General features: G+C 37.9%; 2 protein-coding genes across 3 annotated transcripts in view; both read right to left on the bottom strand.

Annotated features, from left to right (window-relative positions):
- The window catches only part of STON2 (stonin 2), a 78,616-nt gene extending 76,364 nt beyond the window's left edge, over positions 1 to 2,252 (bottom strand). Inside the window, exon 1 of the mRNA XM_051620208.1 lies at positions 2,175 to 2,252. The gene's annotated coding sequence lies outside the window, so the exon portion shown is untranslated. The remainder of the gene's footprint in view (positions 1 to 2,174) is intronic.
- Positions 2,253 to 9,887: 7,635 nt separating this feature from the next.
- SEL1L (SEL1L adaptor subunit of ERAD E3 ubiquitin ligase) overlaps positions 9,888 to 14,854 on the bottom strand; it is a 34,887-nt gene continuing 29,920 nt past the window's right edge. For both annotated transcript variants that reach the window (XM_051621426.1, XM_051621425.1), the window contains exon 21: positions 9,888 to 13,886. In XM_051621426.1, the coding sequence (XP_051477386.1) occupies positions 13,683 to 13,886 (204 nt within the window). In that variant the 3' untranslated portion in view covers positions 9,888 to 13,682. The remainder of the gene's footprint in view (positions 13,887 to 14,854) is intronic.

Here is a 14,854-nt window from a genome sequence, read left to right on the forward strand (position 1 = left end):
GAGGGGGAGTTGGACACGACTGAGATGTAGCTGTTGCTTTTTACCTTGCATCCCTTGGACTGTTATCCAAACCAAGCACACAGCAGAATATTAATTATGCTACTGATGCAATGAAGGATCTGAGGAACTCGTGTAAAGGAGAGATCTGCAGTTAAAGACCAAGGTATGCTGTTAAGTCCCGAATGGCAATTAAGAACACAAATCATAAGAGTACAGCTAGTCAGGACTGAGATGCAGTGCTACTTATGAGAGAAAAAAAAATCTGACCTTTTCTCTTACTGGGAAGTTTGATGGTCGTGCTCTTGACGGCATTCATATTTTTAAAAGAATTAAAAAAAATCAAGTACAAAAAAGCAGCGATGACTGAAGTTGTCAGCTGTGTTCCTGTTTCTAAAGAAAACAATGTTAGATCTGCTTGGGAGTTATTACTTCTTGCTTAGTTCTTGAGATCTCCACAGGAATATAAAGAAAAGGCTTTAATGTTATATAGGATAAATAAAAAATTTACCTGAAAAAAGCATGATATAGCAGATTAAACGTAATTCCTAATAACCAATTAAATCTGAAAAATCTTGGAGAAGAAAGAACCTAGACATTTGGAAACTAAGTAGTCAGGGAAGTCATATGTATTGCATAATCCCATGTAATGCTTCTCACTGGAGATGTGGGAAACACCTCTTCAAGCTTCTTTGTGATAACAAACTTCATATGATAAAACTGTTTATCTGGAAAATACTAAGGCAAAGTCCAGAGCTCGCTTGTCTGCTTAACACAAGGTATGTTTCAGTCATTTTGGCAAAGAAAGTAAAAAAAAACCAAAAACAGACATCTGAGACAGGTGCCACAATTAGTAAACACAGGAACTTTGCCAAATAAAGAAATACCAATGTCTGCCAAATTTGACACGACAACACTAAAGATGCCCCAAACCAATACTGTTAAGTTATTCTAAGGATAATTCCCAGAAAAAGGTGCAAGCACGGGAAGATGTGAGCCGTAAATCACTGGCTTATCTAGTCAAGTAGTCAAGTTTTTTAAAAAAACTTCTTTTTTTCTGAAAAACTGAATTCTCAAAAATAATTGAACCATGGAAAAAAAATCAGAAAAATAGAGTCTGTTTACAGCCAACTAGCAAACAAAACAATTAACAAAAATAAACAGAGAAAAGTGGAGCTGCAGTACAGAAAAGATATTTAACACATGAACAAGGCAAACGTGCAGTGAAGCGGCTGTCTGGCCCTACATAAAAAAAAAATAAAAAAATCATCCATTTTCCACAGAAATATGTAATTTGAGCTTTTTAACCTATAATTTACATACTGTATTGAAACGAGAGGACAGAAAGATGAGTAGCGGTTTTTCTTTGCCTTGCAATAGCTTAAGCACAGAAAAATATTTCAAAAGCAGCGCAATTCAGTTGAGTCAAGAAAGGAAAAAGCCAAAACGTGAGTAATTGCACAGAGCAGCTGAGAGATAGGTGGATACGAGCAGCTTCCACATGCTGCTGTTAATGACTCATTAACCTTTCTGCAGACGCGGAGTAATAAACTGCTAGTAATAACTAGCGCTTCCACAGAAGCACAGCGTGCACTTATTACAAATGAGAGAAGTGAGCTTTCATTTGGGGGAAGGCGTCTGGGGGGTTGCTAGGCTGCTTGTCATAAACAGTATCCATCGTAAACAGCCTCGGAGGAGGGTGTAAAGACCAAGGGGGGACAGGCTGAAACGCGGTCCAGATGGTCGCTGATGGGAACCGTGCCCTGAGCCCCGGCCAGGGAAAAGGGCTGGAGCGCGGAGGGGAAACTTCAGCTCCCTCAGGGCGAGCAGCTGAAGACGTTCCCGCCTCGGAGTCGCAGAGAGGGCAAAGCAGCAGCGGATGCGCCGAGGGGAACGCGACCGCCCCAGCCCCGCCAGCAGGGCCACCTGCCTTCGGTTTAGGTTTCCTCGGCTCCGGTTTCTGGACGTCCTCCTCCTCCCTCCGCGATAACGCTGCCCGCAAATCCCCTCCCCGCAAACCTGGTACCTGTTCCTCGACTGTCAGGCAGGGAGAGCACAGAGTCCCGCACCCTCCTCCCCCGCCGGGGCCGGCTGGGGGGCCCCGGGCACGCAGCTCTCCCCGGCCCGCACTCGTTGCCGACTCCGCGGCCGCTCCCCCGAGCCCCCCGCAGCCCTACCTGCCGGCGGCGGCCCAGACGCGCCGCTGGAGAACGGTGCCGCCGCCCGCGCTGCCGGACAGCGCGCTGAGGGAGGCGGCGGCGCGGCCCCGGCCAGTCCCGCTCCGCCCCCCCAGGGCAGCGGCAGCGCGGGGCCGCCGCCATTGGGCGCTGCCGGGCGGCGCGGGGGGCCGGGCGCCCTCATTGGCCCCTGTGAGCGGCGGCCGCCGGGGGCTGCGGGCGGGATGCGGGCGGGTGGAGGGGGGACGCCGGTTCAGCCTCCGGGAAGGCTGCGGCTGAAAGGCTGGAACAGGCGTTTGTTTCCTCGTTCTCGGAATTAACGCATTCAGATACTTCCACGGCCTGTTTTTAAATACGATTCAAAGTCAAGGCACTTCCCTGCCTGATAGGCAGCCTTCTCTTGTTGAAACGATAATGATAATGATAATGATAATGATAATGATGATGATGATGATGATGATGATGATGATGATAATAATAATAATAATAATAATAATAATAATAATAATAATAATAATAATAATAATAATAATAATGTATAGCATACGAAAGACCATTCCGCTCGGGGTCATTCAACTGGCAGTCCTGAATTTGTAACTGACGATTCTGTGAACCCACTTCTAATACAAATGAACAGGTGCCTTTTGCTAGACCCTGACTAATTTCACAGATCAGCAAATACCCCATATTTTATATTAGGTCTAATAAAATTAACTGCACTGTCTGTGCACCGAATTGTCTTTAAGCTCCTAAGCTGTAGGAGTATTACATACCTAATACTTTAGCTTTGTGTTATTAATTTAATTTCTGCCTTTATCTTCAAAGATTTCAGATCATAATTTTCATAGGCATGTCTTTATGGCGACTTTCATTTCTAACCCTACAACCATGTCAAAACTTCTGATGAAAGGCAAGTTGTGGAAAATGGACATGTGCACCTTCCATACAGAGGTGAGTACAGGTGTGTACCCATCAGGAGAGCTAGAGCACGACCCTGGAGAGCTGGCCAAGCTTCAAGTCACCAAACAGCTTCCTTGAAAACCTTACAAGGTGAGAAATGCTAATAAACTTAACATTTGCATTAAAAAAAAAATTGTAACAGCCTCAATTAGTAGTGGGGACTGACTGTAAAAACAAACAAACAAACAAAAACAACAACAACAAGAAGCATTACACAAGTTTAACTCTTCTCCAGGTGAATTAACATTTTTAGAAATGCTCTTGTAAAAGTGGGAAAATCTCAAACTAAAAGTGCAAGATAAGCACACGGTTACGATAACTGATGTTATGGTTGGCATATGTGGTTCACCTGATTTTGTCTTGAAGAAGCTTTCCCAGAGGTTTGAAGGCTTATTGTTGGTACATACTAACCTGGGGACATGCATCAAGATGTGCACCGTCCACTGCCACTCAAAGAAACCCCAAGCCCCTGTGAGTACCCCCTGGCACACAAGGTCGACACGAGTGCCAGCTAGAAGCGAATGGGGGAAAATAACTCCAACATCCCTGAACAGTATTTGCAGGTCATGTACAGTCTTTCTTACCCAGCAGTATAAAATATTGATTTCCCAAACAAAGATAATAAAAGTCATAAAAGTCATAAAGTCATAAAAAATATGTTTAGTTGCATATTCTGCCCATAGGCCAAGGCGGATTTAGGCTGGTAGCCATACTCATTTGAATGTCTAAAGGTTACCTACAACAAGGACACAGGATAGTTCTGCTCAGGTACAACTGGTGTCTTTGTTTCTTCTCATAATTATTTTATAAGCCAAAAGAACTACAGATGAGTTTTCCAATTGTTTGACCTTTGTCCTCCTGATCTTTAATAAACCCAGGATCCAGAATAACATGATTGACCTCTGATGTACTGGCCTGGAAGAGAACCTGACTAGAAAAAGGCTCCAAGGCCATCAATCCTTTCCCAGTTTTGGCCAAGTCCTGAGCCCATTTTCTTCTTTTTTCCTCATTTGTTTTCTGAATAACAGCATCAGGAACAGCCATTACAGGGCACCTTTCTGCAACATTACTATAAGCCTGCAGTCACAAAGGCAGCTACAAATTCTGTCCCAAACAGTCCAGCAGTGGCAATGGTTGTGTATCTTGCATTGCCAAAGTACTCAGCATGTAATTTCAACCACCAGTTTGTAATTAAGACTCAGCACCAGAAATAACAACTTATGTTTTCCATCTTTACTGTCCTTTGCACCCCCAAGTGTGTTTAGTGATAACCTCTAGATGATTTAAAGGTTGAGGAATATTTCTTAATTAAAAAAATAAAAATTAAAAATAAATTAAAAGAGTTGCATCTTTACCTTTACCTTACCACGGGAAAGATGATTTAGAAAACTTTATTCTCTTAATCTGTTTATTCCATCAAAATTGTTACACCATTACTACTGCATCAGACAGCTCTGTTTAATGCCATTATTCGATTTGGACTTATAAGAAATTTTTATTCGTTTCTGAAATACTTTTACTAGTAAGATCTAGAATGGACAGACTTTCAGGTAACATACCTGTTACAGGTTCTTACGTTTTCCTCAGTCGTCTTTGAATTAAAGACACAGAGAAAACTTTTCGTCAGCCATGAAGTGTTCAGGCAGCTGGAGTAGATGGTGGCTGTAGCTCCCTTCCACTGAAATGTTCTATTATATTAAAGAATCAGAAACAAAATTACTTAATTTGAATAATTATACATTAAGTATCTGGTTGAAAACTGCTATTTATACAATAAAAGAAGGTAGAACATACTTGAACTTCTGCCTTCCCCCCAGTGAGGGGAAAAAAACTCCAACAAACCAAAAAATGTCAAATACCTGAGAGTCTGGTTTGCCTGCTTCAAGTAGTTTGGGTTTAAAGAATATGTCATTTGATTTTCCAGAATATGACATAAGGCTGCATATTAACAATAAAAATACAGCATTCTATTGCTGGTGTTCTAACCTATATTGAAAATGTATTTATTATGAGACTCTACAGGGTTAGAGCAAGTGAGATTGTAACTATAAATAAATGTACTGAATAACTAAAGACTAGAACAATTCCGATTATAACTGATTTTGAATATACACATCACCTGACTTTTTGTTCTTTCAACTTGACAGATAATTTTAATGTTTTTTAATGTTAATATTTCATTACAAACATGGTATTAATAATTCACATCTTGGGAAACTCTTAATTATGCTATTTTATTCCAATATAAAGCAAGAACTCTCATGCAAGCTTTACTGTAGATTTAACTGAATTAATCATTCAACAGAATTTAATATATTTCATTGTATTAAATGTGGATTAAATGAGGAAGTGTGATTTAACCCTTAGTGGTATCCCAACCAAGGCCCAATTCAGAAGCGTACAGAAGCACTTCCAGAAATTTTTACCCAACTGGACCTGCTTCCACGATTACCAAGTCTTTACTTCACATACTTCTTTATAACATCTCGCAAAGTACTGTCTCACAGGAATGTTTGTTTATGCATGCTCCTCAGTCCATGGGTTGATACTGGCACAACACAAAGAACAGAAAGAGAAAATAAATGTGCCAAAGAATTGTTTGCTTAGCTTCCTTACCTTGGACACATGTGGACACATGTGAATTGTCTTTGCTTTAGCTGACAAAGGCAAGCCTGAAATATCATACTTCGGGAGAGATTTGTGTAATTAATTGTACATCTTAGTTATGGCAAGACTACTTTAAAACCAATAGCTCTGGGACAAAGGTGCTGCTTCCAGCATGACAGGCCAACACCCTAATTTCCCATTCATAAAAGGGGTATTTTCCCCAAAAAAGAAATTGCTCAGGTGTCCAAGCACCTTTGTTTTGCCTTATAACAGCAAACCAAAGCAATCAGTAGCTGCAGAGCACTTTCTGCCTGCAGTCTGAGCAAGTAAAGAGCTTGTAGGACAGCAGTGCTAGGAGTGGCTAGTGGAGGAATTTAGAAGCATTAAATGCTTAATATAAGAATCGTAGAAAGAGTTAAAGACTTATCAGACGTGCATTTATAATATGAAAACTTCTCTTCTGTTGCTGTAAGGAAGTTTTTATGATTTGGCATCTAGAGATCCTGAGGAGAGAGTAGAAATGAATATTTCATTTTTTGTGTTTAGGTAAGGAATAGTGTTTTAAATTCACACAATCTATCTTTTGTTCTAGCACCTTTCACGTTACCAAAGATAAGACTAATAAGACACTAGATTTGAAACATCAAAAAAGGGGATTTGCTTTTAGCTTACTTTCTGTTAAGTTTCAATATATTTACCATAGAGTTTTTCAGTTTTCAGCCAAAGGATTATTTGCAAACTGTTTACTCTAAATACGAGAGCTCTGTTTTATGATACTGAACTAGTATCACCATAAACATTTAAAAGCATTTCCTATCAATCTATCTTTAGGAGTTGAACTAAGAAGAACAAACTTTTGGGGACTTGTAAACTCAAAGACAATAATTAGACCCCAAAACAAAACACTAACAGAAACAATTTTACATGTGAAAAAAAATTTTGAATTTTTTTTTTTTTTTTTTTTTTTGTATCTGTGGAGCTTTTTCACTGAATGTAAAAGATACCAGAGTAGGCAAATAGCTAATAAACAGCTAAACTGGTATTTGAGAGATGATACATTAATGAAGAAACCCTTTTTTCTTGCTGTTCTGAGAAGTTCCTACCTAGTTGCACCCTTTGCCTTCCACGGAGTAAAAGATCAGACTCCAAGCAGGAAACTGAGTAAGGCTGTTTGTTTAGCACTGGGGCAGAAAAAGCCAACACAGCTGTGTGCGGTGAGATCACAACATTTATCTCACTGGGTCTGAATTCTCTTACTGTAGTCACCTCCCTTCTGTGCAATGTTTCCCTGATTTCAACAATCAAGTCAGACTCAAAATTATTTGTAAAAAGATATTAAATCCTTTAGCTAACAAATTACAGATGAACATTTAACATTACGTCTGGATTACTCAATAAAATGTATACATATTACGGTGTGGCTGTTCTTCCTAACGGACTGTCCAATCCTATAATCAATGTGATGAGAACTAAAGATGGAACTAAATACAAACTGAAAAGAATTAAGTCAAGTCCTCTTGATCTCACAGCATCAGTAACGAAGGTAATCAGCTACTGGAAAACTCACCAAACATAGATTTTCAGGCTTTTAGCCTTTGAATTCAAAGCTGGATGATCCTCCAGGTTTTCTTTTTTATATTCTAAATATATCAGCCTTAAACTGGAACATGCCACAGATTTTTTTTGGTAGTTTTAACATCAGCTATAATCATGACTTTAAATGAAGTCTATAAAGTGCATTTGATTTTTTTTCCACATACACATTTTAATACTAGTAATGCAAGCCAGTTTTTCCTTTACAATTGTTCTTAAACAGATCTGGGGAAGCTTGAAAAAAAAAAAAAAAAAAAAAATTACTGGAATTTCAGTATATAGCAAAGTCCAGAGCCTACCAAACTTGAAAGCAGGATTAAACAGAAATGAGTAATGTAAAATATTGTAAAATACAGAGTTCAGATAACTTAGATAGTTCAAATATTTCACCAGATGATCTCAGTGAAAAAGTGATTTTAAAAGAAACCTTCATCACTAGTTGCTAAACATTTTCACCTGCTTTAGTGGGAAAGAATTTGTACTCCAAGAAAATCTAGAGTTAACTTTGCAGAAGTAGCCACTCTAGCTGGAAATACACATCCAAAGTACTTTTTTTTTTTTTTTTTTAGCAAAAGCAATTAATTAGAAACAATAAAAAGAGAAAAAAATTAGTATGACTCTTGTGCAAAAATGGAGTCACATTCATAAATAACAGATGGGAACTGGAACATCTAATTTTACAGTACAGTTTATGCCTGTGTTTAGGAAGAAAGATGAGTATGAAGAAAAACAAGCATAGAAAAAATATAAGGAAGGAAATACAGAAAATGTCTGATGGCAGAATTGGAGAAACATAATTGCAATGTTTTGTGGCACAAAAAAATAATATTCTTCCAAGTTATTTTCACAACTCTGGAATTCCAACCTGTGTTACATGGAAAACCCAAGAAGTTGGGTGGCAAAACAATAAAAATGTGAGCAACCTATCCCTTAAATGGAGGTCTGCCTGAAATGCTGCTGCACTGAGAAAAGTTTACCAGAATAAGCGGCACCTTTTGGGGTAAAAACATTCTGAGACTCACTACAGAATTCAGTTACTGTGCTATGGAAGTTAGATGACATTTACCTCTTTCTACGCAAAAGGCAGCTACAGTGGTGCTCCATCTCCACTTATGTTTCTTTCTGAAAATGAAAATTAAGATTAGATGTTAAAGTATTCATTACCTGGATATTCGATACACCACCTTCCCTCAAACAGGCTTTGGAAGAAGTAATTTACAGTCTTCTGAATTTTTTCAGAAATAGACTAGAGTGACTTTTCCCCTCAATAATTCTTTATAAAAATAGGAATTAAAGTCAGGATTCAGAAATGCCATTAAGCTCATGATCATTTAGATATGAGGAAAAACATTCTTGCATTAAACCAAGTAACATATTCTAATGGAACAACTGTTGCAGTTTTACAAACTACACTTTCTATTAGTATTTTAATTTTAAATCAAGTGGTTTAGTCTTAGACTGAGGAGAATATAGCAATGTACAAACCAAACAAAACCAACCACATCAGGAAATTCAAACAAATATACTAGTTTTCCAGGAACACTATTCAGTGTGTCTTAAAAAAAACACAAACAAACCAAAACATCAAATGAACAACTCCCTCCACTATCATTTATACACATGGTACTCTATTACCACCACAGAAAACAACTCCCTAATGGATACAGGCTACAAGTAAAACAAGGTATCTATACTTCTGACCCCACCTCAGTTGAACACATCAGCAATCGCATCTCAAGCCATGGGCTCTTTGGAAGGTGACAGATGGTCCTCACTAAGCTTAAGTTACATCAGTCACTCAACCTCATTTTAGTATCAGTAGTTCCGTCTCGTACCTGCAACAAGTGCTGTTTGCAGCAGAACTGGTGGGAAGCCTCTGAATGACTCAGGAAACTATGTAACTTGGGCTCATGCCCAAGGCAGTTCACCTGCTGAAAACTTCCATAACTGTTACTATTGGTCTCTCAACCTCCTTACTTTTCTTCTAATTGTTTTCTTCCAAATTAATAAGCACACTGGAAAGCAAACCAACATAATACATTTATGAGTGAGGACTCAAAGTCTCAACAGATGGAACCTGAAGGAATGAATGGGTTCAAAAAGGCCTGAAAAGCAAGAAAACTTGTCAGTTCGGAAAAGTTCCTCCCCACTATCTTTCTAGTCACTGTGTTATCCCTGTATTATTACTAATGAAAATGCAACAGTAATCCTTAAGTTACTTGTCACTATTCTCAAATCACCCTGCAGTTCTGTGTCTGCCACACTTGGTACAGCTGCTGCATACACTGAAAAAAGGGTCACATACATACACACACACGGCACATTTCTAGCACAGCTAAAGATGCAATGCATAATTTTCTATTCCCTTTTCTATGCCCCACCCAAATTAACAGATTTTTTTTTTTTTTTTTTTTTTTTTTTTTAAAGAGAGTAAGAAGTGAAGGAAGCGTGAGTGTCCTTACAGGAAGACGTGCATTTAGCAGTAGTATAGATCAGTACATCCAAATAACAACTGATAGCCCCTGTTACCATAACCACTGTGAACACTGAGGGTAACCACACAGGTGGCATCTTTATTTCACAAGATTAAAGATACAGTACAAAATGAATCTGTACATCTTTCTATTAACAGAATTTGTTTACACAATTATATTACATTTGACCAGCCTTTATACTGATTTTAAATACAAAATAAATTTACAAAACTCCTACAAGACCCTTTAAAGAACTTCAGCTGATAAAAACAAAGGGTTCCCCCCAATAGTTTCTATTTGCCATATGCATTTGCAGTAGTTCAAATCAAACTAAATCTTTTTATTTTAATATTCTCTGAAACAAAAATAGATTTTTCAGTTCACTGTTGCCGTTTTAAAAAGGAAGCAACTTGCAAAGGTGAGTGTGATCCTCCCTTTTATAGGCCAAAACTAGCATATAATAGGTGGAAATTAGATAATGCATAGTCTTAGAAGTCCTTTCACAATCCATGTTTTAACATCCTTATCCTAAAGTAAAAACATTTGATAGTTGCTGTTTTTGTTGTTTTTTGTTTGTTTGTTTGTTTGTTTTACTTTAATAAGAGCAGCTGACTTAAGGAAGATGACAAAAAATGAGTCTGTCTCATAAGAGTCTCATTGGGATGTTTCTACCAAAGGCCTTATCTTCTATTACATTGTCCCATAATGGACAATATAAAGGAAAATTGTTTCAACAGACAGCTCTGGGACAAGTTTCACCAGAGTGATGAATCCTGTTTTCTCAACAGGTCAGAGATTCTTCCTACCACCAAGAACACCTAATGTGTTTGATTAAGAATTTGAGATGCAGAAAAACGTTCTTCCCTACATCTTTCCACAGTTTTCCTACATATAAACACCCATCAACAACATTTACTGCTCTGTAGTTCAATTCTCTGCGCAGGGAGAGAAAAGCATGCATCCAGGAAGGTCAAATATGCAGGCTCTGGTCTACACTACTTCAGACAAAGAATACAATTTTTCCATTTAAAGCATGCGGAACATACCCAGAAAGGTTTCTCTTGAATCAAGTTTGCGTTCTAAAATACTCCTGCATATAAGCTGTAAGACAACCTGTGTGCTACCAAAAGGGAATAGTACTTTCTTGCAGTAAACTCAGCAACCCAGCTCCTTCAGGAAAAAAGCTGCTTAATAAACTGAATGCACAGCAAGAAGCATATTGCTAGTAAGAGTTAAATATACGTCCCTTGAAATGCAAGTTCCAGAACAGAGAAGCAAGGGATTGTCACAAAAACTTAAGTCATGTTGTAGACAACTGATTTAGAAAAGTTATTAATTTCTTTGATCCCTGAGTTAACTTGCCATTACTTATGGTAAGTACTATTTTACTACTACCACTTCATTCAAATGAATGTCATCTGAAAAAGTTAGTGGTAGTAATTTGGTGGAAGGGAAAAAAGTAGCAGAAGAAGACTTCCTTATTGCTTCTTCAAAAAGCAGTTCTTTAAAGTGAAACAACTTGCTGAACTTCTATCATTTTCTTCTGCTGATGTCTTGGATATAAAAATGCAGCAGGTTCACTGAAAGTCAACTGTCATATAGCAGCAATGATGACAGATTCTCATGCAAGTAAGACAGAGCTTTTAGAATTTAGTTCTAGTAGATCAATCAAGCAAAACATTTTTAATAGTGTAACAAAATTGTTAAACATTGTAAGAGACCAATACCAGTGAACCAATGGTATTCAACTGAAAATCATTTTCCATGTAGTCTTTAATTTTTTCATGCCAAGCTAAAAAGAGCTATTAAGTGACAGAGGCAAAAATACTTCAGAGGGAGTGTTTAGAAGTCACAGATATCCTAGAAATGTAGCTGGAAAGTGCTGTACATTTTAGACCCTACATTTAAGTTCAATACTGTTCCATCTGCTAACGATGATTACGACTGAACAGGACATTGCTCTATCACATGCTTCAACCCTCCAAACTAAAATGAAAGATTTGTCTTCACAAAAGCAGCATAAGCATTTTGAAGTACTGAGAAGTTCTACCTGTATTTTAATACTAGTCATCCAAGACATTTCAATTTACAAAAGAGTGGATTGCTTATCTCCTTTCCCAAACTACAGATCTACTGTGCAATGGTCTCCTTAAAAATGTCCAAGTATGAAACCATATGAAAATCTGAATTCTAAATAAAGTGTATTGATACATTGCTGCCAATCCTCTGGAAAAATATTTGCATGAAAGGAAGCCCTTAACCCTTTAAATACATCAGCTTTTGTCAGAAAGCAGCTAAAGCCTCATTTGCATTTCACTCAGCTTTAAGACAGCATATCCAGAGGGTTTAATGCTAGTATAGAAACAAATATTTAACTGCCACTGGTAAATAAGAACAGAAACTTCTGCATTTCTTGCCTCTAAACTACTCCCCCACTGTTTCCCAACCCCAGGCCTGAAATTACAGTTTAATTAAAATCATTACTAAGTGAAGATTCCTCTTGCAGTCTAAAACAGTCCACAGGTTCTATTACATTTATTAAAAGGCCTCTGCACTGACCTTTTGGTATGAACCATTAGTCTTCTTTCTCTTTCTATACTCTTGTTAAAAGGGATCCTCAGGATGGCACAGCCAGAGATGTTATTTTGACTTTCTCATGTATGCTAGGTACAAGAGGTGCTGGTGACAGCCAGAGCACTGCTGTAATCTAACACACTATGCTTATCAGTCAGCCAAACTTTGGAGTAGCATCACTGCCCTTTTGTAGAGAGTATGCATGTTTGGGGCCTTTTTTTGTAGATGCATTGAACAGATGCATGCATGAGATACCACATACATTTCCTTCTTGCAGTGCAGACTGCTTACAGGATTGTTGAAAATTAAATACAGAACTTCCACCTCTAAAAAAACCACACACACACACACAAAAAAAATCTAACTTGCTGAGATTTCAGGCTCTGTCCTTTTATCAGTGTCCAAAATAATACTGGTGCTTTCTGCAATCTAGATTCAACATCCTTGTAAAAGCAAGTTTAAGGAATTTAGGAACACCACCAATTTGTTTTTATGTCAAAGTACAATGCTTCAAAAAAGTTCCAGACAGGTGCAAGATCTGGGCGGTGTGGCTAACTTGCAACTGTTTAACTCTACAGACCAAATCTGCCCCAATCCACCTCCTGGGCTAGCTACTGTCTGTTGAAAACTGTCAAGTTTAAGGGGAATGGAGGAAAATACTCAAAACAAAAAAAGCACAAATGGAGAATGGCATGTTTGCTGGCTTAGTTTTACAGAGTTTATAAATAATCCACATTAAACCACCCAAGACAGCATAGAAAACCAAAGTGTAAGAAATACTAAGAAATAATAATGTAAGGATTGTAGAAATATTTGGGATGCAGATTAGAATAAAAGTTCATACAGCTCATCTTTTTAGAGCTTTGAATATAGTTCAGCTTCTTGGAATTACATTGGCCATAAAATTTTTATTGTTATTACTTTTATATAGGGCAACTGCTATCAAGCAGGCAAAAACTTTCCAATAGTAGACTTCTGCTCTCTCTAGAAAATGAAAAGGACCCTAAATAAAGAGGAACTAGACACAGCAGGCAACATATTTGTAGTAGCACTCTTGTGTTTCCATGAAAAAAGCCATAGTGTTATTCCATTGGCACTGAAATAACATTCAAATCTGTTTCAGAAGAATTTTCTTATCCCTGAAAAAAGGCATAATTCTAAGCAGCTTTCAGACTTTTGTTTTTGTTTTTTAACTTCTTTACGCCTCTTTTGGGGGAGAGACTGTTGATCCAAAGTCCTAAATCACAATGAAAATTGTTCCTTTTGGAAAAATCCAGTTCATTCACTGAGGCTCTTGTTGCTATTGTGGTGGTTGATGCTCTGGTGGTGGTTCTTGTGGAGGCACAGCTGGACGCAGTCCTACTGGTCTGGGAACTGCCTGGTGTTGCCTTTGTCTGTAAGCTATAATCGTTCCCAGAAGCAAGGCGATGATGGTCATAAGGTAAAGGTCCCACTCAGGCCCCAAGAGCTGGTCCATATCAATATGTGAGAACACCTCCCTTATCTAAGAAACAAGAAGTCCACATGATCATGTTAAAGAGCATGAACGGCAAGTTACTTTGATTGCAAATTTGACTTGTAACATTTTTTATGTACAACTACCAGTTTTACAACTTCAATAGCTCTTTTCCTATTTGAAAAAATAATATCACATCAGTAACATTTTTAATTTCACAGAAGTAAATGCCAGTAAGACTAAAAGCCATGCTATAAAGGATGAGCTATTCTATTTTCTGTTCTAGACATGAAGCCACTTTGCAGCTTTCCCATGCAAAGCAAATTTAAATAAAAATTTTAAATAAAAATGAGGTACGTAACCATACTAATTGTCTTAAAGAAAGAGAAGCAAGTATCACATACAGAGAAGCAGTGAACTTATCAGTCCAGCCAAGGTGGAAGTCATCAGCAAAGTACCATGAATGACAAAACAGTAAGTCCCAGGATATTTAATGTGGTACAGTGCTAAGATTTGTGGGGATGAAGTACAGGGAAGAAAGTGATGGTTAGTTTTGACTGAACTGCCTTTCTATCAGGCTTCCATCCACACAAGCATTACAACACACACCTTATGCTTCACTACTGTACCTGATGGTACTGCAGTCATTGTCAATTTAGGTCTGCATCATCAGACTTAAAACTTGGAGTATCTGTATTGTGCATACCAGCCTCTCTGAGTGCTCAATCGATTTAGAGTATTTTGACTGTCCACTCTTTAAAGTCTTCACTCTCAAGACTACTAGATTCAGTCAAATTTAGCTGGATTGTCTGAACTTCCATTTGCTCTAAGTGGCACTAATAAATTCAAATGGTACAGAGAAGTAATACAAAAGTCTGTAAAATATCAGAATACTGAGGAATATTTGAGACACTGTATAGAAAGAATTCACCTAAATTACAGGCAAATATATTTTTCAGTGCTGCCACTCTGCAGAAACTGTATAATAGCTAAACTATCTAATACAAATATTTTTT

Source organism: Apus apus, chromosome 5 (genome assembly GCF_020740795.1).
Source record: "Apus apus isolate bApuApu2 chromosome 5, bApuApu2.pri.cur, whole genome shotgun sequence".
Taxonomy (NCBI): Eukaryota; Metazoa; Chordata; class Aves; order Apodiformes; family Apodidae; genus Apus; species Apus apus.